This window comes from Lynx rufus, unplaced genomic scaffold (genome assembly GCF_022079265.1).
Source record: "Lynx rufus isolate CCGP_SWC_20201006 ecotype Redwood Valley unplaced genomic scaffold, mLynRuf1.p SCAF_22, whole genome shotgun sequence".
In the NCBI taxonomy this organism is placed as follows: Eukaryota; Metazoa; Chordata; class Mammalia; order Carnivora; family Felidae; genus Lynx; species Lynx rufus.
In genome coordinates this window covers 5,076,265-5,102,188 of record NW_025814837.1, presented here as the reverse complement: position 1 = coordinate 5,102,188, position 25,924 = coordinate 5,076,265, and the positions used below count along the sequence as shown (strand labels likewise).

Genomic DNA, 25,924 nt, shown 5'->3' with positions numbered 1-25,924 from the left:
TTCTTCCAGTAGATTCATGGACATTCCCCGTCCTCAGCCATGACTAGTTCTCAGAACTCAGGCCTTGACCTTCTCCCTCTGCCTTCCCCATCGCTGCTTCCCCAGGCCCAAGAAGCTGGGGATGGGTGGCAGTCTCTCACTGACTCATCCCTGAGACAGGAGGGCAGACGGGGTGGCTCAGGCATGATGATGAGTGGGGAGGGGTCGGCTCTGAGGCAGGCTACGGATTTTTGCTCTCTTCCCTCCCCCCTTGGAAGGATGGTAGCACCAACCTCGCATCCTTGGAAGATTCTCCACCTCCTGCCCCCATCCTGACCAGCCTATGAAAGATCAAGGGGCACAGGGCAGGACAATGCCTTTCCCTGTGGCCCTGGGCAGGTCTCTCAGCCTCCACGGGCCTCAACTCGTTTCCATACGTATCAATTAGACATAATAATACCTGCTTTCCCTTCCTCAAGGATTTGTGAGAATCAATGGCAGCAGAAAGTTAAAGGTTTTCTGTCAATGCAGGCATGCTTCCCACTCAGGTGCTATGACTGAGGACGCTAATGCTCGCCTTGGTAGAGAACCCAGCCAAGAGCTTGGGATGGCCAGTGTCTCTCAGGCTGGGGTTCTGCTGGGTCTCTAGGCCTAGCTATGGGGTGATGCTGAGGCCTGTCCAAGGAGAGCTCTTTACATGGAGGCATGCAGTCTTTATTGCTTATTATATATTATTTATTTAGTCTTAATTTATAATTGCATGATTGCCAGAGGATCTTAGTGCCATAGGGACAGAAATGTGCTGCCCAGTCCTCAATAAAGAATGCTTTTCCTGCCATAAATAAACAGAATATCCAATCAAGTACCCATCAAACTGCCTGGCCCTGGCACAAACAGAATGCCACTAATGAGACACAACACGCATTAGCTTAATGCTCTACCAGGGAGAATGAGCTGGCCTCTGACTGCCAGGCTGGGCCACAGTGATGGACCGGAATGGGCGGGCCTCCACATGGGCACTGGGGGAGGGCTCCTGCTGCAGGCACCCCAGTGCCAACCAGGCACCCTCAAGGAACTGGTGCTCTTCTCAGAGGGGTCATTGCTGCTTATCCCCTTTGCTTTATGACAGTGGGGACTGACTGTGTATCCCTGTGTGCCAGCCCAGTCTAGGGCTGGGTGCTGTGAGCACCATCAGGGTAGTCTTGTGTCTGTTTCGGGAGATACAATACATGAATACGATGTGGGTTAGTTAGATCACTACGTGAAATGATGTGGCCCTTCCCGCAAGGGCCATGGAAGGTTGTTGGTGTGGGTGGAGTAGTCAGGGGAGGTTGTTTGGAGGAAGAATACGTGAGCTCCTCCTTCGAGGACATGCAAAAAAATGGGGGGAGGTGCATTCAGATGAGAGCCACAAAAATGGGCAAAGTCACGGAAGGAAGGAAGTGCACAGTATGCTGGTGGCAGAGATGGGCACTCGGGGGCTGGGGCAGACGCAGATGTTGGGAAGGGCAGGAAGATTTGGAATGTCAAGGCCTGGGGTAGGAATCTGGGCTTTGTTGGGCACCACCAGGACATCACGAAGGTCCTGGAATTTTGTTTTGTTTTGTTTTGTTTTGTTTAACGTTTATTTACTTTTGAGACAGAGAGGCAGAGCATGAACGGGGGAGGGTCAGAGACAGAGAGGGAGACACAGAATCTGAAACGGGCTCCAGGCTCTGAGCTGTCAGCACAGAGCCCGACGCGAGGCTTGAATTCATGAACCGCGAGATCGTGACCTGAGCCGAAGTCGGACGCTTAACCGACTGAGCCACCCAGGCGCCCGAAGGTCCTGGAATTTCGGAAAGATCAGCGTGCCAGAGTTGAAACCACTGTAGACCAAGTTACACCAGGTTCCTTCCTCAACGATCTCTCTGCCATCCCCCCCTTCCCAGGCTGGCTGGGAGTAAGCTCCAGGAGGGGCCCTCACAGCTCGCTCTTGCTCTCTGTCTGCTCTTTATCACTGTCAGCTGCTTAAAGCCAAGCCTGAGACGGCCGCCCTCCCCAGCAGAGCTGAGCTCCCCAAAGAGAAGATGAATGTCTGCAGGCTGCAGAGCTGAGATGTTCTGGAGGAAGTGGAAGAGGAGGAAGAAGGAATAAACACCCGTCACATTAATAAGAGTTTGGAAGAAGCTAGGGGCTGAAGCCAGGAGTCTCCAGATGGTGTTTAGTGAAATGACAGTTTGATGCTTAAGAGGAAAAATGGAACCATGGTATGCTGGGAGCATTGATCTTCATGGGGAGGGGGGGAGGAAAGGGGTGTGGGCACATGGAGCTGGGCATAAGCCTGACCAGAGCCCATTCCAGGCCCAGCAGTGAGGGTAAAATCTTTCCAGGATCTCCACTGAGGGGTTCCATAAAGTGGCTCTGGTCCTAAGGATTCAGGTACACACCCCCTCACACATTCCGGTGTTCTCACTCACCATTGAGAACTTAGCAGGCCAATCCTTGTGCCAACGCTGGACTCACAGGGATGAGTGGGACCCAGCTCCTGCCCTCCAAGAGTATAGAGTCTGGGGAAGGAACTGGACAAGAGAATGTTTAAACTTTGGAAACAGAGGTAGGAACAGGAACTTCTGAGAATACAGGAGGAAGCCTCTTACCCAGCTTCATCCAGACTGGGGAAGGTTTCCTGGAGAAGGTGATGTCTAGGTTGAGTTTGGAACGATGACCAAGGATTGGCCTGGCAAAGACTTTGGGATACAGCAGGAGGCCAGGCAAAGGTAAGTGACAGAGCAAAGCATGGAGTGTGAAGCTGCGAGGGAAGCGGGGGACTCAGGAGCACTGGGGTAGTCCCACATTCTAGTGCTAGGCAGGGTAGTCGAGAGGAGCTGGGCTGGGCTAACAGTCAGGGAAGGGTGGAGGAGGGTTTGGATGTCATTTGGCAGTGGAGGAGAGTCACCAGGAGTGTGGATGTATGAATCACCCCATCCCGTTCCCTTGTCCACATATGGTCTCATCAGGGGTGGTCAGAAAGCTTCTCCGGGCTCGCTTGCCACCCTACCTAAAATTCCACCCTCAGAGCGCTCTTCATTTGAGTTAAATAGAGCACGCTTTTAGCATCCACCTTTGATAGTGCTGGTACTTTCTCTGCTCTCTCCTGGGGGGCGAGAGAAGCAGCGAGGCCCTGGTGCTGGGGAGAGGCCGTCTTGCCAATCGGGGGAAGCTCCACTGGGGGAACTTCGGGCAGAGCCGGGTGGGCAGCAGCCCTGTTTGGTAGCACTGGGGAGCCACGGCTCTGGGACCGCCGGTCTGGCAGAGTCCTGGCCACTGCGGCCAGGCTGGAGCCGGGGGCAGAAGGGCCGGTGCTGCGTGAGGGCCGTGGTGGGCAGGCCAGGGAGGGGAGGGGGGAGACGAGGGAGAGGGCGAGGCAAGGAGAGTCAAGGAGGAGTTCCAGGTTCCTGAATCCGTTCTGTTTCGATTTCCCCCCAAGTCACACAGCTGCCAGGGTTCAGACAGATGCTGTGATTAGCATTTTAATGCATTTCAGAGGACCTTGTCCAAACTGCTCTGAAAATCAGAAATCAAGAGTTTATCTTCAGCTGTCCCTGTAGAGCTACGTTCTCTTTCAGTGCCAAAAGAGCCCGAGGAAGAGTGTGCGTGCACACGTACAGCTGTGTGCCCGTGTGTGGGCACGTGCATGGATGCCTGTGTACGCACAGGCATGTCTTCCTCTGTGTGCTTCCTATGTGTGTTGACATGTGCACATTCATCTGGTATGTGTACATAGCTTCGTGCACGTGTATATGCCACGAGCCCCAGTGTGTGTGCGTGGTTGAATGTTAAGCGTGTGCAGGCATCTGCATCTATGTGCACATGTACGTTTTGCACATGTGTGCTTATTCTACACGTGCCTTTGCAAGTGTGGCTTCATTCAGGATCATTCACGTGGAAGACGGAGAGCTTGATGCTGGTTGAAAACAGGTCAGTACTGAATGACTCGGGCTGTCAGGGCGTCTGGGCCTCAGGTAATGGGAAATGCATTTCAAATGCGGCTGGGGCTGCTTGGCCTGATCCCAAAGCCATGTTTCCAAACAGTACAGGCTAGCGGTGTTTTTAAGCAATGTGGAACTTCTGCAGCTAGAATCCCAGTCTCCTTGGACAGTGCTAGTATCCCAGACCCAGCCTTGAGAGGTTTCTGGAGCCCCGGATGGGGGATGGGGCAGCTTCCAGTGGGTCAGCAGAGGGTGGCATTAGGAAGCCAGGAGACCCTCACGACACATCCTGTGGGTAGCGGGCTGCCCCTCGTCCCCTCTTCCTCGTTCCCAAGGTTCTCCTCCTGCTACCCCAATCTGGCTACTCTTTGTATCTGCCAAGGCTGTCCCACATCCGGCTGGATGGCATCTGTCTTTCAAATCACTTTAGATGCAAGGTACTCCTTCTCCTTCCCTTGTCATCCTCCCTGGATATATTCCCCCTGGGACGTGCACCTCTCGGCCCCAAACACAGATTTCCAAGACTATCTTCACAGCCCAGGGGAAGGCACCTGTTCACCTCCTAAGACTGCATCAGCTTTTAGGGACCTAAGTGACATCACTGGCTCCTTTGTCTGGAGTTAACTGAAACTCCAGATCTTTTTTTTTTTTTTTTTTTTTTTTAATTTTTTTTTTTTAACGTTTATTTATTTTCGGGACAGAGAGAGACAGAGCATGAACGGGGGAAGGGCAGAGAGAGAGGGAAACACAGAATCAGAAACAGGCTCCAGGCTCTGAGCCATCAGCCCAGAGCCCGACGCGGGGCTCGAACTCACGGACCGCGAGATCATGACCTGGCTGAAGTCGGACGCTTAACCGACTGCGCCACCCAGGCGCCCCGCAACTCCAGATCTTTAATGCCTGCCAGACCAGCTCCCCCACAGTGTCATAGGGCAGAGGTATCCACTTTTAGTCTCAGGGGGCCCCTCGGGGTTACTCTGGACTCAACCTGGATGGCACAGACAGTAACGTGAGTTGGGGGACGCATTCATTGGAAGGGGGCAGGGAAGCAGCAGACAGTTCCTTGTGAATTTGTTTAATGTAAATACATCCTCTATTTATCTTTAGCTGTTAATAAATTCATGCATTATTAGAAAATCCCTCATACCAGCGGACCCGCTGCGTTAGATCGGCTCGTTTTGAGAGATTTCCTGTTGGCAGGATTCAAAGCCCACACCTGCAGCCGGCCCAGGCACACGGATTTAACTGAACGCCACAGATAATTAGATCAGTTAACCCCACAAATTAAAACAAGCACATCGTATTAGCTCAGTTTATCCTAAAAGAAAATATTAAGTTCCCCCAGATAAATCGTTTAATAAGAATAGAGGAAGACGGCACAGAGCCAGGGAGGGCTCCAGCGGCGGCTGGAGAGTCAGTCTGCCTCCATCACCTGATGAGTGCCAGACGGGGCTCCTGCCCCGTGATCTAACGGGTTGGAAGTGTTTGGGGAACCCTCAGGCAGGGTGTTAGCTGAAGCCCACCAAACAACACAGCATTCCATGAGGTCTGAGAGACACGAGGGGTGTCAGTGGGACCTACCCTACTCGGCCGACCTCACAATGTAGCACAATCCCTGATGAAACCTGGGGTGGGGGGGTGTTAGAGCACGTGGGTCCACCCCATCTGGGGAGGCATTCTGGAGGGGCTATGAACCCACTGCAAGATCCTTCCATCTGTGAGATGGCCCCTCCTTAAGGAGTTGGTTGCAATCTTTGAAAATTTTGAAACCAGCAAGTCAGATAAGAAAGTGACTTAGACTTTAGCAGAGAGAAGTCAGTCTTTGCAAAGTCTGTGGTGCAAAAAATTTTGGGCAGCAAATAAACAGTGTAGACAACATCGTTGTCTGTAGGAATATGTCGTCTACCTAAGAGAACAACAGTGTTTGCGAGACGCCTACTGGTACTCACTGTCACACCATCCCTGGGCTAATTACACACACTTTGTGTCTGTTCATTAAAGCAGGCTTGGCAGGACATGCACTTGGAGGCACTGTTGGATTGTCCACTCAAAGGTAATAAAACTGCACTGAGCACACCCCATGATACGGAAGCTAATGGAAATGGGTGTCCTCCACAGCTCTTCCAAAGCAAGACGCGTTTACCAGATTTCTCAGTCATGGGGCCTCTTTGAGATAAAGGCCGTGTTGCAAGCGAAAAAGGACCCAAATGTGGCATCTCAGCAGTGTGCCCAATGTCCACGAACCTTCACAGGCTATGGGCCCTCTTTGAGCTTTTGTGTCTCCCTTGCAGAATGGGGGCATGGAGCAGGTGATGCTAAGGCATCACTCTCATCACCCGAGGTTCTCGGGCCTCGGGAGGAAAATGTAATGGCCGAGAAGAGTCCCATTCGTGGATGGAATGCCGCTAGCCCAAGTCAAAGTTTCCCGACAGTGCTCGATAGACAGCGGAGGTGCCCAGCGTTCCAAGAGCCGGAGGAGCACTGAAATTGCTCAGGGAGCATATGCAGCAGAAGGATTCCCAGGCTGCTCCCTGACTTCACTCCTGCACGCGCGTGCATGTGCACGCACCCGGGGGGGGGGGGCGGTTTGAACCTCATTCTTTGCATTTGTTACAAATCTGAATATCTCAGAAACTTTGAGGTGCAGTTACGTGGTGTAGGAGCCTCTCCAGAACTCTCCTCCAGGTGGGAACCGTCCTCCAAGCAGTGGTGGGGGTGGGGGAAGAATGCCAGGTTCCTCTCCCCAGCTTCAGCATCCTAGAGAGAGCCCAACTTCCCCTAAGCCCTCCTCCAGCAGATCTTCCGAGCACCACGTAGTCTCTGCCAGCTAGTGCCCCAGGTGTGCTGGCTCTGTCCCCAGAGGCTGCCCGGCGAAGGGAGACTCTGAAAGGCTGTCTCCACTCTGCCGGGCTCCATTCCTGATGCCACTCTCTCACTTCTGGCCTCTCACTGGACAGGCACGGGCCGTTTACCCCTACAGACCACCTTGCCCATCATGGTGAATCTGTCACTCTCCTACTCAGGAAGCTTTAATGGCTCCCGATACCCAAAGAAAAGAGACCAAGTTGCTCAGTGGGATGTTTCCCAGGCCTTTCCCACTCGAGCCCCAAACCTCCTCTGATTTTTGGCACCCCCCACCCCCACTTCTGAGTACCCTGAGCTCCAGCATACAGCCTCATTCCCTCCCTTCCTCCTTTGTGCTTGCTCTTGCCTCAATGGAATGCTGTCTCCAACCCACCTCCAGGTGCCCAAATCCTGCCCGCACTCCCAAGGCTGCACGCACTGCCCCCCCGCCCCCCTGTGCCCAGCATGGGCTCAAGGAGGGCGCTCAGTAAACGCCACCTCGCAAGGCTCCCAGACTCCTTGGAGCTCTACATTTCAGTCCAAAGTCACAATCCATTGTCCTCTAATTGCTTGGTGTGTACATCTTTTCTCCTCCGCAGGAGGGAAAGCCCCAAGGGGCAGCAGGGTCTGCGGCCTCTCCTCACTTCCACCTGCCACGCAGCACCTAGCACCGGGCCGTGCTCCTGGTGGGTGCTCAGGAAACACTTATGAATTGAATTAAAAACCTTCTCTCAGGCCCTGAGCAGTCCCAGCTGTCGGATGCCAGCTGTCAGGGCTGCTGGGAGAGGCCAAATGCATATTCATTTCAGATCCCTGGGTCGCCCTGCCTTGAAGGGCCTCCTGGACCATGTGGAACCACGTGGGTGCCGGGGCGTGAGTCTGCTTCTGCTCTTACTGGCTAGGGTTTTAAATCTTCCCTCCCCCAGCTTCCAGGGGCGCTGCCCTTTTTTGGGGTTTGGCTCCGTGAACGGGAAGTAGCGAGGGAAGTATGTAGGTCTCGTGCGGATTGTGCGAACCGATAGGACAAGCTTAGCTCACACCTCTCACAAGGGCACGAAGCAGTGATCCTGAGTCATTCTCTTCAAGCACAGCCAGGCCTTGGCAGGGAGACGACCAGCAGCCTCCAGGGATGTTTCTGCCCCTCCCACACTTGGCTTCTATTCTTTGGGGTCTGTCGGTCTCCCCACGGGGCCAGCCCTGGGCTAGGCTACGCAGCTGGCGCACTTGCTACCATGCATCCCGGGTCAGCGGTCCACCAGACCAGGGCAGACGGCGCCAGGGGTGGGGATGGATCGGAAGGGGCCAAGCAGGGAGGCACATTCCTCTGGAGGGGAGAGAGAACGGCTACAGCAACAGCAACGGCAGTGGAGAGACCATCACACGTTTCCGAGGAGTATGCAGGGCGCTCAGTGCTTCGCAGGCATCAACTCACACTTTGCACAAATAGCCCCAGGATAAAGGCACTACTGAAATCCCAGGGTTGAGATGAAACACAGAGAAGTGAAACGATTTGCCCAGGTTCACACAGCTGAGTGGGAGAGCTGGGGTGGCTGAAAGTGGGGCCTGAGCCTGCCCAGGGGCATGGTGGGCTCTAAATCCTGGAAGTCTTCAGAGAAGGGAGAGTGGGAGGGCAGAGTCATCATGAGGACGTCCTCCGAGATTGAGGCTGGGGAATGCAGGCAGGACAGTGGGGTTTGGCCAGGGCTTCAGACTGGGGCTGGAGCGGGGGGCCTATGATGGAGAAACAAGTAAAACAGGGATAAAATCACGGGATCCGGGCTCACCTAGAAGTGATGTGGTCCAACATAGGAACTGCCTGCATTGCCCTTACCCCCAGGCAACTCAGACTCTGCCTGAACACTTCTGTGGCCAGAGGCTCACTACCTTTTGAGATGGCCCCTGCCACTGGGGAACCGGAAGGGTCTGGGGGCCTTCCTCAAGCTGCTGGAAGAGACCACAGGGGAGCACAGGCCAGGCCTGGGGCCATCTCTGACCTTTTTTTTCCTTCCCAGCTAGGTCCAGGGGGGCTGAAGGTAATCACGAGGGTAAATTCTCATTTCTCAGGCAGGCATTGCCCTGGGCACACGGCCTCACTCCACACCCCCTTACAACAGGCCAGAAGTGCCATGCTTCAGTTTCTGAAAAATAAAGCTGTCACCATTGTTGCTGGCCCTGAAAACTGGCTGGGCCACTTTCAGATGGTGTGTACCCACTGCTGCAGTGGACAAAGGAGTGAGGGTGGGGAAATGGCCACAGAATGCCTATGATGTGGGGACAGCTGTCTGTAGGCACAGTGGCCTTTGATTCCTTAGTATTTAAGCCACATACAGAGGCACAGAAGGATACAAGTTCAAGGGAGATACAGATGATAAAAATAAGGGGCTGAAATCTTCATCCCCCACTACGAAACCCATGGAATTAGAAACCATGTCAGTAGTTGAATAAACGTGCTGAGTTAGCAGTGCCATGTTGAAGAAACATCTCTGGAACACACTGCGAAACTCCTCTTTCTGACTCAGCCGCCTCATAGAAGCAAACCCTGCTTATGTGTGGGGTGGGGCTGCTGCTTTGGCCCAGTTTCCTCTTCTGTAACCCCTACCCATCTCGGGGAGGGTGGTGGAGCAGACTGTAATGGCTCCTACCCATTACCTATCCCCCCTTCTCCTTCAGGAACCAAAGTACAGGGTTTTTTTTGTCTGTTTTGCTTGTTTGTTTGTTTCATGGCAGATATGAAATCCCCTTTCCCAGCTGGCCTTGCAGCTATGGTGATCACATGACACAGTTCTGGCCAATGAGACATACACAGAAGTCTACTGGGGAGGGGCCTCTGGGAAACCTTCGGCATTTTTGATAAAAGGACAGACACAGCTCGACTTACTCTGTGTGATTGTGGATGTGATGCATAGAGCTGGGGCAGCCATTTTATAACCATGAGGGAAGAGACTCTTGACATTGTTATGCTGCCAAACCCCAGACTCTGTGATGTGCAAAACAAACACACAGCTCCTTTTGCTGAAGTCACTGCATCCAAATGTAGTTCTGATAGGGTAGTCACTGCAACTGAGGTTCAGAGAGGTTTAGTGGTTTCTTAAGGCATGACGTAAGGATTGAGGCAGAGCTGAAGCTGGAATCTGATACTGCTTTCCATGTAAAGGCAATGCTTTCCAATCGAAAGGCGGATCTAAGATGTGGTGACACCTATAGGTCCACCGCCCTGCCTCAGGTGGCCCCCTGGGGCTCTGGCACTGATGCCAGAATCTTCTGTGGGGGCAGCCTGATCTCGGCCCTAGATGATAGGGACTGAGGAAGACAACACTAGTCCTGCCCTTGCGAAGCTCTGACACACATCTGGTGCCACAGGATTCAGTGCAAGGAGCACGGGCCTTGCAACCAGACCTCTCCCTGGCCACATGATCCCAAGTAAGCCCCTTTACCTCAGTGGCCTCTTCCATAAGACAGTGCTTGCAGGAGAGCATCTGTGCAATGCCTCCTTGACAAATAAACGAGATACCACTTGTGATGTGTCTGGCACATAGTGAGTACTCCATGAGTGGTAGTTGTCATCAAGGCTGCAGAGACAGGCTTCTGTTATCTTCTCTCCTATTCAAGAGTACGGAGTCAGGAGCAAATGCAGGCAGTGTCCTGCCCATAGCCCCTTGCTCTCCTCACTGCAGTGACAGCGGCCGAACTTCCAGCTGCCAGCGCCCGCACCTGGTGACTGAGGGCTTTCTTAGACCGTGGAGCCTGCTTTGCCCACTCACGTGGCAAGCCAGGAGAGCTGGGGAATTAATGATCCTTGCTCACATTCTTAACCAAAGACTGGTGGGAGTTGGTGTATAAACACCCCAGTTCCTTCACCCCAAGGGTGGATGACCCCAGGGAGTGTGATCCACACTGGGGCTAGAGTCCCCAGTGGAACTAAGGGCCACTCACAGTGGAAGCTGGTCTGCCTGATAACACACCTTTTATTGATTTCTTTTCCTCCTGTCATACTTCCTCACTTTCTATTCATGTTTCCTGGGGTCACTATCTACAGAAACTACTTGCATTCAAATGCTTGTGTAGACTCTGCTTCTGGGAGTACTCAAAATAAGGCATTATCTTTCAGAGCCTAAAGTTAGGCCAGTGGCCATCAATTTTTTTGTGCACATGAATCTTCTAGAGAGCTTGTTAAAATGCAGCGGGGTACAGTCTGTGTGATGTGACTCTGTCTGGGGTGGGGCCCAAGACTGCATTTCTTTTGTTTGTTTGATTGATTGATTGATTTTTGAGAGAGAAAGTGTGAGCTGGGGGGGGGGGGGCGAACAAAGGATCCAAAGCGGGCCCTGTAGTGACAGCAGAGAGCCCGGCACAGGGGCTTGAACCCACGAGGTGCGAGATCACCACCTGAGCCCAAGTCGGACACTCAACCGAGCCACACAGGCACCCCCAGGACTACATTTCTAACAAGCACACTAATAATGCTGATGTGCTGAGTTTAGTGCATCAACCCTGCTCAGACACAGAGGAGACCAATGTAGCTTAGAGCAGCCTGGGAGAGCTTGCTGGAGGAAGTTAGGGGCTTAATGCTATGTCTTGAAGCCCAGGAGAGGACTGTAGTGGGTGAGCAGCCGGAGGCAGGCTTTTCCAGGAAGGAGGAAAACTGGGCATTGCTGGGGCCTGAAGCCATGCCCGGATGTAAGCAGGATGTCAGAGTGACTCATCTGCCTGGAGCTGACTGGGGCCTGCAGGCTATATAGGCTGGAGGTCTGGAAGACCAGCAGGTGGGAGAAAGGCCTGCTCCATTCTCCAGCCACATTCTCCGCATTCTCATCCCTAACTCGGAAGGAAAATTCAGACTCCTCGCTCCCCAGAATCTTCCCACCTTACTACCTTTCCAATCTCTTCTCCCTTACACACACCTGGATCCTATCTCCCCTCCATGGAGCCCTTTCTGGTCATTCCAGGTCACGGTCATCTTGCTTTTCTGAAATGTAACAGGAAGTAGGATCCAAATTGGACATCCGACCATTTTATATTTTTATTGTCCTGTGACTATTTCATGTATGAATTAGGAGTCACCAGATTTTACTGTAGCAATGTATTGACCCTGAGGTCATTCACACTCACTTCATTGTTTTGTCATTCATAATAATCCTTGGATTATTTACAGCAATCCACAGCATATGAAGGTCTTACACGTAGATTTTCATTATAGAATTAAGAGGTCCAGAAAGGCCAGGTGGCTTGTCCCAAGTCATCCAGCTGGTCGGTGTCCTCACTACAGGTTGTAAGTGCTGTAAGTGGGTGGAGTGGTGCCTTTGGCATCATTCTGCCTCTTCTGTGCTGAACACGGCGTTGGGCACACCAGGCCCACTTGCTTTGTGCCCACTCAGCCACCAGGGGAGGAAGCCACTTGCCTAGTGCCCCCTGGTGGTCTAATTGAGAAGACCACAGCCGCCTTTGATCAAAACACGAACTGAATCACAATAAACTGGGACCTTGGGAGACCTCATCCCCCTGAACTTGAGCCCTTTTCGCTTTACAGCAAGTATTTTCATGAATAATTGAAGAATAGGGAACCACACTGCTTCCTGCCATCATCACCCAGTGTTGCCCATCTTTGCTAGGACAAGGCAGCCCACCAATTGGGAATGACTCCCTATGGGAGTTAAGAGTCACTTGCTTGAAACATGGGGACACCTTCCCACCTAGGCCAGTGTGGGCAGGGACAGAGAAGAGGAGAGTGGGCAGTTTAGGAGAGGCAAAGGCCCAGGCAGGAGGAAGACTCAGATTTCTCTGTGGGAAGGGGAAAGAAGTCTCTGGATGGAAGCAAGGAAGGTGGGCTGGGCCAAGGCCTGGTGTGGAAGAGAGGAGGCAAGATCAGAGGGTGCCACGGTAGCCCCCGTCCCTATCTGGTGCTTGGTGTCTGGATTTAAGGCATTTCTGACTTCTCAATGGGAACTCTGGTGTTCCCTTCTGCATAATATACTCTTAGCCCCAGCCCTCCTGTCTGTGGCACGGTCTGAGAGGCTGAGAGGCAGCCAGATCTGTTTCCTGGCAGAATGGGGATCCTGCAAAGGGAGGAGCTGGAGAAAGAAATGATCTTTAATGCCTGGAGGTGAGCCTTGCCCTCTTCTGCTGCCCATTACTCCCTCTATGCTTTTGCCATTGGGGGGTGTGCCCCTTAAACTCTCCCACCTCTGACACTCTAAGGACCCTGGGGTTTGTCCCCCAAGTGAGGAGAGCCAGTGAAGAAGAGAGAGGAAGGCTCTGCCTCAAGGCCTAATTGTGTGTTTTCCACTTGCCCTTGGCCCTAACACAGGGCCTAGGGTCCCTTAGGGTCCCTTGACACTATTGACATTTGGGGCCAGATAATTCTTTATGGGGGGGGGGGCGCTGTCCTGTGCATTGTAGTGTAGGATGTGTAGCAACTCTCTGGCCCCTACCTACTAGATGCCAGTAGTGTCTCCAGACAATGTCAACTGTCCCCTGAGGGGCAAAATTGCTCTCAAGTGTAGAACTGATGCTCTAAAAGGACAGATGAACAGTCGTTTTTAAGAAATATAGGAAAAGAAGATATGTGATTCATTTCCCCAAGAGAGAAAGAAAAAAATCGAGGCCAGGGTGAGATGCAGAGCAAGATCTGGTGGGACACGCCCCCCACTCGCCCGCCACAATCCAAATTCTTTTGAAGACTTTTCCTCCCTGTCGTGGAAGAGCCAAAGAGTTGCCTATTTCTCAGCGTCATGGGCTGAACTGTGTTCCCTCCAAAAAGATGCCGAAGTCCTAACCTCCACCCAGTCCCCATGAAAGTAACCTTATTTGACATAGGGTCTTTGCAGAAGTAATCAAGTTAAGATGAGGTTATATGACTGGTGTCCTTATCAGAGGGGAAATCTGGACACAGACAGACACGCCTACAGGGAAGATGATGTGACACCACAGAAGAATGCCATCCAAAAGCCAGGGAACGCCTGAGGCTCCCAGAAATGAGGCATGAGGCCTGGAACAGATTCTCCCTCACAGCCCTCGGTAGGAATCAACCTTGCCAACACCTTGATCTTGGACTTCTAGCCCCAGCACTGTAAGACAATAAACTGCTGTTGTTTAAGCTTCCCAGGTTGCAGCATTTTGTTACAGCCCCCAAACTTACACACTCGCTAAGAAGAAAGACAGCAGGGCCAGGGAGCTGGAGGCGTGCAGGGATCTGGCTTGTGACCCCACCACTCAAAGCAGAGATGCACAAAGGTGGCAGCGGCTAGGGGAGAAGATGCACGTGCTGATGGGACCCAGGCTCACTGCATAGAGACAAACACCAACCCTGTGCCCAGAGGACAGACAAGTGGAAATACATCATATCTCTAAAATGAAACGCTTTGATTGCGCCAATCACCAGAAGTTGTAAAACTACCCTGAAGAATTAACAGCTTCCGTACATGCTAACTACATCCATCATAAATTCGTCTTTTAGTTTCTGTTATCATATCACGGTCTCTGGGGACCCCTGTCTTGTCATCATTTGCCCTTTATAATTTATTCATCTTGTTCTTGCCTGCATCCTTTCTACTTATCATTCATCTTTACAGTTGTACATAAAATTGGATGGATCCTTCCATGGCAGGGCTGTCAGGAGGGAGATGGGCCTCATCAGGGAAGCCCCAGGAAAGCCGGTGGAGGTCCCACTAGAGCATCTGAGGATGTCAAGGTGGAGGTGGGGTGGGATGGAGGGAGAGGATGGGAGGAGGAAAAGAGAGAGCCAGGAGAGGCAAGTGAGAAGGGTAAATGAAGAAAGGGTGGAAAATGAAAGGGGAAAAGAGGAAGAGAAAAATGACCAGAAGGGAGAGAAAGGAGGAGGAACCAGGCATAAAAAGAAAAGAGAGAAAGAGAAAGAATGGGAGACAAGCTGGGACTTGGGCAAAGGAAAGCGGGGAAGAGGGACAAAGATAGAGGCATCCTGAGCCAGTGGGGCCAGAAATCCAATGAAGGTTGTTTGTTTTTGTTTTTGTTTTGTTTTTTAAGTAGGCTCCATGCCCAACGTGGGGCTTGAACTCATGACCCTGAGATTAAGAGTTGTGTGCTTGGGGCACCTGGATGGCTCAGTCAGTTAAGTGTCTGACTCTTGATTTTGGCTCAGGTAATGATCTCAGGGCTCATGAATTCAAGCCCTGCATTGGGCTTTGCTCCAACAGCTCAGAGCCTGCTTGGGATTCTGTCTCCCTCTCTCTCTCTCTCCCCTCCCTCACCTGCTCTCTATCTCTCTCAAAATAAATAAAAATAAAGCTAAAAAAAGAAAATGGGCTCTACTAACTGAGCTAGCCAGGTGCCTCTATTTCTTTTCTTTCTTTTTTTTTTTTTTCCATTTTAAATCTTTCCTGGTACACTCCAAGAAGGTCACACTGAATTTCCATGGAAATGACAGGTCCCGAGTTATAGAGACCTGAGTCCGGAGGTGTGATGGCAGTGATGTTGCTTATCTACTGGGCTGAATCCAGGGCTAGGGGTGGGAGACAGACAGAGAGGAGTGTGTTGGTTTGCTTTGTATTCTTGGGCTGCCGGAGTGAGGGCATAAAAGCCAATCTTTAACTAGTGAATTGGAACTTTAATGTTTACCAAACAGATACAGCTCCCACCCTTTCCCCCCCTACCCCCCACCCCAGCTCCCTCTCCTCCCCTCTTCCCTGCTTGCTCCCTCTTCTGGCTGCTTCCTGGCCTCCTGCTAACTGAACCCAGTTCTCCCCCCTCAGCAGTCCTGGTGAGGAGCCCTTTCTGCTGTCAGAGGAGCAAAGTGCTGGCCACTACTGGCCTTGTCGTCTGGTTTTCCTAATGAGAGTCTCTCCCCAGAGGCCTTACATTTCTAACTTTGGAAACAGATGGGGTCTTCCTTGAAGACAATTGCCTGAAAATTCTGAAAGGCAGGGGTTGGGGGGACTAGGACTAAGCAGCAGGGGCCTATTTTAAGGAATGGAATCCTTCCAAGAGGCCTCCTGTGCACACTTAGGTCCCAGGGAGCTCTCAGAGTGGACCTCTCCAGCCCAGCTCACAGCTCCTGACCTGTCATGCATGCCTTGTCTACAGGCTGTTCTCAGACCAGTGCTCTCATCTGACATAGCTGTCTTCCTCCCAACTCTCTATTCCCAACCTGCCCATATCCTGAACAAAACCCTTGAGCAACTCCTATACCCCACGGTCATCCGGGTCCCCTCTAAAGCAACAGGTAACACTAAAAAAAGAGATAAGTATCCTGGGTTTGGGTAGCAGACCTGGTGCTGGTCCTGGCTTGGCCATTTGTTAATTGTGTGACTTTGGACAAATTGCTTTATCTAAGCCTGGGTCTCTTAATCTAAGCCTGTAGGGGATGATCTTGATATCTTCTTCATAGGGTAGTTGTGAAGATAAAATGAGGTAATGCAGATAACATGCTTATTTCATGCCCATCAGATAATAAGTGCTTAAGAAATATTAATTGTTGTTATTGAGCAATTGTCTACCCTACCCACTTTATAATAACCCGCTGTCTTGTATTATTGATGATATTTTTGTTCGTGTGTGTGGCTTCTGTCCCTAAATTGATGGAAAACTCCAAGAGGGGTAGGGATGAGTTTTTCTAATCACTGTATCTGCCAGGATGCCTAGAACAGTGCCCGGCACACACTCAGGAAATATTTGTTGATGGATTGAGAAACTGCCCCATGTGGACTATACCCTACAAATAGCGGAACAAACATCGTACATGGAAGAGAGTGGGCTGGAGAGGGGCAGAAGGTCAGGAATAAGAGATCAAGAGTGCGAGGAAGAAAGGCACCTGGGCAGCTCAGTCCGTTGAGCACCCCACTCTTGAATATGGCTCAGGTCATGATCCCAGGGTGGTGGGATTGAGCCCCGAATGGGAGCATGGAGCCTGCTTAAGATTCTCTCTCTTTCTTCTCTCTCTCCCTCCCCCTCCCTCTGGCCCTTTCCTCTGCTCAATCTCTCTCCCTCTTAAAAAAAAGTATGAAGAAGAGATAGAAATGAAGAGTTTAGAAAAGTGGGATCACTTTGCCTAGATTCTGGCAGAAGATACTGTTCAAAAGGACCCTGATGACATTCTAACAAAGTCATGCTGAACTCAAAAACAGTAATCCATATGTGATACTGATCCAGGGATGACTCCATAAGCCATGCTAGGGGCTCTGGTTAGGCTGGTACACAGGGATACTGACCTCTGACTTGTAAGAACAGCCATTGAGGAATGGTTTCTGAGATTCCACTTACTCCAAGAGAAATGTCAGCTCCCCTTCTCAGTCCCCAAATGAGGACATCTTTAGCTCTGTCTCTGTTGTTTTGTTGTTGTTTTTGGTGATAGTGATGTGTGTGTGTCTGTGTGTGTGTGTGTGTGTGTGTGTGTGTGACAACAGTGGGATTGTTTTTCTTGCTGCCAACAGGCTAGCTCTGTAACTTGCTGGGAAACAGAATGGGTTGTCTGCACTATTTTCTCCCCTCTTTTTCTTTTCAGTGAGAAACTGGAGGGCTGGTTTTAATGGATTGATTTTAATGGATTTTGAAGTCTGGAAAAGTGCCCAAATTGCAGAGGTTACCAGTTTTCTAGGTTCTTTTTTCAATTTCTTTCTCCTTAATCAGACATAGAGTTCACTCACTGGGGCACCTAGTGTGGTCAAGTAAGAAGAGGTATCTTTCTGTGCCCCCTCAACCTAATGGGTGGCCATGGACACAGCCTCAATTGGTGGGAACACCCATTATTTGGGTGGGTGAGAGCATTTTGCTTGGTCCCGTCCCTGTATTTGCTAGTGTTAAGTTTTCTTTAATCTCAAAGGAGAGAATCGACCAACAATAATAACACCAGTTCTGCCTTCTGGAATCCACTTTAAAGCATAATTTTATGTGGTCATTTTGTTTTTTACTTTTTTCCATGTGAGTGTGTGTGGGGACAATGTGCCTGGGAAGTTTGAGCTTCAGTCTTGTCTTTTCTCTCTGTCCCTCCTGCTGTAGGCTGTGCCTTTCCTGAGAATTGTGATGAGGTCTTTGAGGCCATGAGTCTCCCTGTGAGGCCTTTGAAGAAAGGACAGGCTTTCCAGGCACTGCAAGGGGACTCTAGGCTATGTTTTAGCTCCACCGTTGGCTTCTCCTCACCCCTCCCATCTCCCAACATACATTCATGTTTCTTTTTGTCCTTCCTCCCAAACTTTACCAACTTGTCTTTGTGATTTCAGAAAAATGCCACTGGATCTCCCAGTATGAAGGATTAGCACAGATTATGGGGAACAGTGTTAATTATCGGTGGAAGGGGGGCTGGCGCGTCGCTCCAATGTGCTCCTGATTTCCCCTGGGCCTTTCTGCCTGGTAATAAGCCTGCTTTAATCTGGCAGGCCCCTTGGTGAAATCAGCACCACGGACAGTGGTATTGATTGCTTCTGAGAAACCATCACAGCTGCTCAACCAAATTACCTTTGATATGTGACCTTTAATGTAATTACTGCAACATCAAAGTATTTCTATAAATTATTAAAGAACTAATACACTCCATCATTTAGCTATTCTATTATATGTAAAATAAACAACCACAAGTTAATGTTAGAATCTGAACAATCCACACTTGCTACTGAAATTCTCCCAGTCCCCGTTCTCTCCCCCTTCAAAATCCTGAGCCTGTCCCTCCCACCTTCTCTTTCTGTTTCCCCATCTAATTCCCAGCTTTTAGCCATCATGAAACTCCCTGGCAATCTCTCTCAAGCTGATGAAGAGCCTCCCAAAAACAATGTGGTATTTTCTATTCCATTTGGGTGGCTCTAAAATATCTATCACAGTCTCCCCCAAAACAAAGTACCATAAACACTTTATTAATCAGCACAAACCTTTCTCAGAAGCCTTTGATTATCTTACAATATGGCTTTATGCTTCACACATAACATGGGGCGATGTGGAGCATATTTCTGCCATCTTACAGAGGGCACCCAGAAAGTAATTACTATAATATATGTGCATGTAGCGGCGCCACTAAAAAACCAACTGGGGAATGGCCACCGTGCCAGAGCAAGGCTCCACACAAAAACCTGTGCGGTGCATGATTTCCATACATTTACATCCGCGGGTATGTTATTAAGATGACTCAGCCCCGTGCTTTGCAATCACAAGTACCAAAATACAATACAAAGCTGTCTTAATGGAAGGAAGGCCCTCCCCTCCCCTAAATGGGTAAAAAAGGATCTTTGATGCAAGGGAAGGCTGTCCTGACCCAGGGTTGCATTTTCAGTCTACCTGGTTAACCTTTCCCGCTGTGGGCCAGAAATGGAAAGGTGTGTTTACGTACAGGTTTGCTTGGTAAGAATGTAAACATGCATGTGTAAACACTGGTGAGCATACATACAGAATACACGTGCTCCCCTGCAGTGTCCATTGTATAAGCTTAAACACGGTATATTTGTAAATTCTTTAAATTATGTCCACAAACACTCACATCTTTCCATTTATCTTTAGATGCTCGGTGAGCCGTATATCTACCCCCCCCCCCCAGCTCTCTGAACCCACAGGAGAGACCGCGCAGACCCTTGACCCGAGGAACACTTCTTATTTTATGGTGATGAACTAGCCTCGATAATAGCCATGGCTGATATCACACCCAGTTAGGGGGGCCATAAATAATTCTCTTCTCCCCCGCACAGAAGCTATAAACCAGGGCCGAGGCGCGATAGTTTATCAAAGACGAGGGCTGGCTCCTTAAATAAACCGCGGTGATCTCACTTGCGGCGCCGAGCTTGGGCGCGGAGGCGCCCCCTCCCGCCCCGGCCCCCGCCCCCACCCCCGCCCCAGGAACAGCCTGAGTCCGACGTCTATCGGCGGGTGCTCAGGCGGCCCGGCTACCAGGGGCCCCGTGGGGCCGGCGGAGGCAGCTCCGGGTTCCGGGGAACCAGGGCACCCGGCGTCTCCGCCCCGGCTGCCCGAGCGGGCAGTGTGAGGATCAGGGACCCGATCGGAGGCGCCGGGAGGGCCAGGGGAGGAGCCAAGCCCCAGCTCCGTGGTCGTGGCGGAGTTCGCCCCCAGCCCGGGATTCCGTCGGGCCTGGACGGCGGAGTGCGGAGGCCGCCGGGCGAGCTCCGAGCCCGGCGCCCACGCGCCCTCTCCCCCGCGCGGCGCCTCGGGGCTTCTAGGGGCGCGGGGCGCGGGGCGCGGGGCGGGAGTGGGGGGAGCGCGAGCTCCCGAGCGAAAGCAGGCGCGCGCCCGGGCCCGCGATCCCCCGGCCAGCAGCGTCGCAGCCCGGCCTCCCGAAGTCGCCCCCTGTCGGCGCGTCCGTCGCTCGCGCCTCGGCAGGCGCCACTTACCCCGGGCAGGGTCTTCTGCTCGTGCAGCGCGCTCTGGGCCTTCAGCGCTGACTCACGCTCGCAGTAGGTGAGGAAAGCGCAGCCTGGGGAGGGAAGGAAGCGCCGAGAAGGGTCAGTGGGGCGCCCCCGGGCCGCCGACGCGCCCTCTCGCCCGCCCTCCAGTCTGGGCCCCTCCCCGCTCTAGGTCCCTCTCCCCACCTCTCTCTCTCTCTCTCTCCCTCTCTCCCTCTCTCTCTCTCTCTCTCTCTCTCTCTCCTGTGCACTCTACTCGAGCTTTCTTGCCTCTCCGTTTTCCTGTCGGCTTTTTGTCCCTTGCGTTGCTTTTTTGTTTTGCTCACTCGCTGAAGTCTCCCCACCCTGCATCTTTCCCCCCCCACCACGCCCCCTCTTCCCGTGGGTCTCTTTTTGTCCTCTGCCCTGATGCCTCAGGCGCTAGCTCGGCCTTCTCCCTCCTTCCTCCCCAGGGTGCTGTTCTGTCCGTTTCAGCTCAAGCCCCAGTACCTCCCTGAAGGGGCAGCTTCCAGCCCTCACCCTCAGTACCTCTAGTCACGTTTGACCATGAATTCATTCTGGCCCCTTAGGAGTGCTGCCAGCTGCTCTATGAAGGATGAAGGAGGGACCTTCCTGGTCTGCTGAATAGTCTCCATCTGTAGGGAGGACCCCAGGCCTGGTTGTGCTAATAAAGTGAATGGGGCTATCCATGTGTCCCCTGTCATCACATGTACAGTGATATCTTCAAAACGCTCCTAGTCAAAGGGCTTCTTGGGCATGTCCAGCCCACCAATGCACAGTACTGGACCTGAGGCCTGCTTTTGCTGTGCTTCTAATTCTCTAGGTGACCCTGGCAAATGCTGTTCCCTCTGTGGCCTCAGTCTCCTCTGGTGTGAACTGAGAGGGTTGACCCAGTGGTCTCCAAGGTCACTCCAGTGCAGTTTTCCCCCTTAGTGACTCTGACGGTGCCTCACCAGGGAATCTGGATTTTACAGAACAACGTACCTAACTCAAGGGGTGACTTTTTAATGCTGGCCCTTCAGGCATGGTGACAAAGCAAAGAGCATGCTTGCTAGTGGGAGAGTTTCTCGGGCAGTTCCCTCAAACTGCCCCGTGTTAGGGGCCTCTTCCTCTGCCTGCAGATGTGGCCCAGTATGGCCTCAGAGGCCTACAAGACCTGGGCCATGGGGGAAGTCAGAAAGTCAACTTTGGCCAGCAGAAGGCTTGAGTCTCCTGGGGAACTGTTACCTCAGATTTTCTAAAGCCACTCAAGCCCCAGAGATGGCCCCCTCCAGGCTGTCTCCTCCCTTGTTTCACTGTCTTCTTTCCCTCCACTGCCTCCCTTGCTTTGTTCTCATGCTCTTTTCTCCCCATTTTCCCATCTTCCAATCCCATCCATCTTCCAAGAATCTGATCAAGTTCTACTGACACCAAGCAGCCCGTCTTGACTTGTCCAGTCCGTCTCAAGCCAACCTCACTTCTTGACCACACACAGCTGGCCCTTTGGTCATTCTCATGGCCATTTGTTAACTACTTCTCAAGTACCCACTGTGTGCCAGGCCCTGTGGCCCGGGCCCTCTTCCTATGAGGTCTGCAGGCTGGTGGTGCCTATGCCAACCCTTGTTACCAGGCTTGCTCTGGCTTCTTGGTGCCCTGGCACAGAGTACTCCCAGCATCCTCCACAGTTCCTTTCTCCTCCATCACCCAGTAAAAACCCCTTCCTCCTCTACCAGTGTAGCAATTAGTTCCGACTCCCTTCCCCTCCTGGTTTCAGAGAGGAGATGGAAGGGAATGTAGGTGCAAAGGGGACATAAAGATAGGAGGGAGGAAACAGGGAGAGAAACCTGGGAGGCAGAAACTCTCAGCAACCTGTAGGCTCTGTACCTTCCCCACCTCCAACTCTTGCCCCAGGCTGAGAGGAGGTGTGAGTTCCAAGAAGCCTCTCCCCCACTCCCATCTCATCCCTCCCTATCCAGACCCAGGTCACCCTGCCTTCTCCCCCCCTCCCCACTCCTCCCCCTGGTCCTGGCAGAGGGTTATTGATGGAGACACCAGGGGACTGAAATGAATAGCGGTCAGAGGCCCCCATGACGTTGTCCCTCGTGCTGCTGCCTGCGTCTCTGGGGGCCTCTTTCCTCCTGTCCCTTCCCTGGCCTTGTCCTCTGCCTGTGCCTGCCTGCAACTGGGAGGCAGCCACTGTCTCACTGCATGCAGGCAAGCCAGCTAGGGACAAGGTCAGGGGCAGGTGTGGAGAGGGAGGAGAAGGAAGAACCAGAAGAGGAGGAAGGTGGAAGGAGGAGATGGTACAGGGAGGAGTAAGAAGAGGTGGGAGGAAGGGGAGGAAGTGGAGGGGGAAGGAAGATGAGGTGGAGAAAATGACCACATTGTTATGACCCAGGATAACAAAGGAAGGATCCCAGGAAGAAGAAAGAAAGAAAGAATCTGTTGCTTTTTTCCAGCTTCTAGGAATTTCTGCCACATTTTTGGGAGAGCTCACAGGCTCTGTCAATCAGAATCTTTGAGGGACCCCCCAGACTCCATGTGACCCTCCCTAACATCTCCACCCTTGACCTCACCTCCTTCAGTTCTTCCTCTTGCTCACCCCCTTGCCTCCTTCCTGTTTCTCAGCCCTGCAAGGCACACTCTGCCTTAGGACTTTTGGAACCACATTTACCCCCCTATATGCATGGCTTGCTCCTTCACTCCCCTCAGGTTTCTGCTTAAATGTGACCTAGAGATGCCCTTTCTGACCTCCTTTCACACAATACCCTTCCCCAACACACACTTACTCTCTGACCCCTTGCCTTGTTTACTCTTCTCTTTGGCACTCCTCCCCACTGAGCTATTAACATTACATGTTTGTTCCTTGATTGTCAGTTTTCCCAACCTGCAAGGGAGTTCAGGGACTTGCTTTTGTCCTATTCCTGCTTCGTTCTCAAGGCCCCACAGCAGGGCAGGATCTCAATACATATTTGTCAAGAGCATTGAATCCCCGCCTCTGGCAACTTTTGCAGGGCCAGTAGGAGGGGGGCAGGGAAGCAGTGCCTGGGGGGCTGTTGGGTGCTGACCAAAGCACTAAGGACACTGAGGCATGCTGGCATTCCATAGTGGTGGGGGGACTAGGTTGCCCCTGAGAGGTGATAGGTGGTCCCTGCTGGGAGGCCTCCTGTCTCCAAGGCTTTCTGAGCCCATTTCCCAGCGTCAGACCTGGTTACTGTCACTCCCCTGCTTTCTCCCATAAAGCCATCACTGATGCACGGTTCCAGACAGGAAGCTGTTTTCGGGGGATACCCTTACCAGCCAAGGGTCACTTACTGATTGTTCTCTGAACCCCATTGTCCTCATCTACAAACAGGGAGAGTAATCCCCCTCAAATAGGGAGACCTATTAGTCAAAGAGTACCAACAACCTCCGCAGCGCTGTCTAACTGTAGAGCACGGCATAAACATAAGCCCCCCTTTGGTGGTCAGGAGGTCAGAGGGCAGAGTCCTTCCTTCCGTCTCTCTGCACCTCTGCCAGGAGTGACCAGCCTTATAGAGGCTTATAGAGAGGAGCCCCCACCTGGCTCTTCTCAAGGGATCTCTCCAGCCAGTCCAATGCCACGTCTCACTATGGCTCTTTTTAAAGAAGCAGATATGGATAAACAGATATTAACCGCTGACTCCAGCTTGCATGAAGGGACTGCATCTGCTCCCTTGCTGAGGGCGGAGGCCTGGGGGGGATGGCAGCTTGGCGGGGAGGGGGTGGCTTCAGGAGGACAATTTGCCATCACAGCGTCCTGCAGAGCACGGCGGGCACCCTGAGGTGGAGGCTGAGGTGGCGCTCAGGGTGGCCAGGGGAGAAGAGGGTGCCCAAGCCTCACCCACTGGACACGTGCCGGCCTCTCATGTGTAGGGAAAGGGGGTGGTACACACAGAACCCCCACTCAGAAAAGTTAGATTTGACTTCCTGTTGCTCATTGCTGTTCCTCACAGGAGTGGAGGGGGGGGCTCCCAGCTTTGAGGGTGGTGCAGGGGCCTCGGCTCAGCAGCCACCAAAGCTGTCATGCTCACTCTCCTGTGACGTGCTGAGGTATCCTCAGAAACACACCTGGTGAGGCCTCTTGGGAATTCACAGACTCTTCAGGAAATGGGATTCTCTGCCTCCTGAGCCAACAGAGCATGGGAGAGGAGGCTAGACCAGGCTGTGAACCTTGAGAAGGGAACATCTTTCCCAGGGACGGGGCTGTGGCCCAGCATTCCCTCCCTGACCTGGCCCTACAGGTGTTCTCCTATTTGTGCTCACAGAGAGAGCAAGAGTCCACTGTTCGGAATGGCACGGCAACTGAAAACCACCTAAAGGTCTCTCAGCATATAGGTGGTTTCGTGATTCAACTGGGGAATACTCTACAGCAGTTAAAAGGGTGGCATGGTCCTAAATGGACCAGCGTGGGAAGACACAGTCAGATGGCAAAAGCAAGTTGCAAAATAGCACACATCACATATGCATAATGGAGACATATTCCATTAGTTTCATATGCACCGAAATCTGTATTTACCCCATGGCACAAAGTCTAGAAGGTGTCACACCAAGCTGAAAACAGGGAGTACAGGGGAAGGTGGGGCATGTCTCTCATAACGTTAACTTTTTTTGGTTTGATCGACACATTGTGACCCCAGAGTGTATTCATGCATCCCTTGCACAATTAACTTTAAAGAAGATTTTTGCTGAAAGAGGATAGGATGAAAATGGAGTAGGTGCAAATGGGTAGGCCAGACCCACAGTCCGTTTTGAGGGGACAAAGAGCATTGGGCATCAGCTTCCTGGCAAATTCTTCATGAAAGAAATTATCATTTAAGAGTCCAGCTATGTCCCGATCTCAAAGCTTCCTTCAAGCTCGGGAACCGAAGCAGATTCCCTCCCTCCAGCAAACTGTGAATGGTGTTCATCCTGGTCCTCTGGTCCTGAGTTCCAGCAGCTGAGGTTTGTGGGATGGAGTCCATGATGGACAAAGCACAGAGCTTCCCCAACTCTGCCCTCCAGTTCTCCCATTCAGCCCAGTGACGCGGATGCAGTCTCTGAGGTGGGAAGCGCAGAATCTCTAATGAGTATGACCTCTCCGCTCAGCTCCCACTTTTCCTGTCCCACTGTCTTGGAGGGAGGGCTCCCCAGCGCCAGCTCCTCCCCTCAGTCTCCCATCCTCCTGAACCACAGACCAGAGCAGAATAGAAGTGGGGCGCCTGGGTGGCGCAGTCGGTTAAGCGTCCGACTTCAGCCAGGTCACGATCTCGCGGTCCGTGAGTTCGAGCCCCGCGTCAGGCTCTGGGCTGATGGCTCGGAGCCTGGAGCCTGTTTCCGATTCTGTGTCTCCCTCTCTCTGCCCCTCCCCCGTTCATGCTCTGTCTCTCTCTCTCTCTGTCCCAAAAATAAATAAATGTTGGAAAAAAAAAAAAAAAAAAGAATAGAAGTGCAACCCGGCAGAGCAGGGACAGGTTTTGGAAATGATTGGGGGTGGGAGTGAGGGCAGAGAGATGTTATACTTTGAGAAAAGTCACAAGGCAGTGCTGCCAGCAGCAGCTGATGGCCTGGGCCCTGTGCACAAGGTGGCTGCCATGCCCACGTGTCCGGGTTCACACCGACCTGCCTCTCTTCTGCTGCTCTCACTTCTGCCATGTGCACGAACACTGGCCTCCACTCACTCCTCCCCATGCTGCCATTTAACCTCTTCCCACTCACCATACTTATTTACTTGCCCCTCGTATTTATCAGTTTCTCGTCTTGCCTCTGAATAGATTGTCCACTCTGTGAGGGCGGAGATGAGGGCTTGTAAGTGGAGAGCTGAGTTTCTAGCTGAGGTGTCCGAGG

General features: G+C 52.2%; 1 protein-coding gene across 50 annotated transcripts in view; it reads right to left on the bottom strand.

The window, feature by feature from the left end:
• CELF4 (CUGBP Elav-like family member 4) overlaps positions 1-25,924 on the bottom strand; it is a 295,427-nt gene that overhangs the window by 199,158 nt on the left and 70,345 nt on the right. For all 50 annotated transcript variants that reach the window (XM_047086998.1, XM_047086951.1, XM_047086953.1 and 47 more), the window contains exon 2: positions 20,090-20,172. In XM_047086998.1, the coding sequence (XP_046942954.1) occupies positions 20,090-20,172 (83 nt within the window). The remainder of the gene's footprint in view (positions 1-20,089; positions 20,173-25,924) is intronic.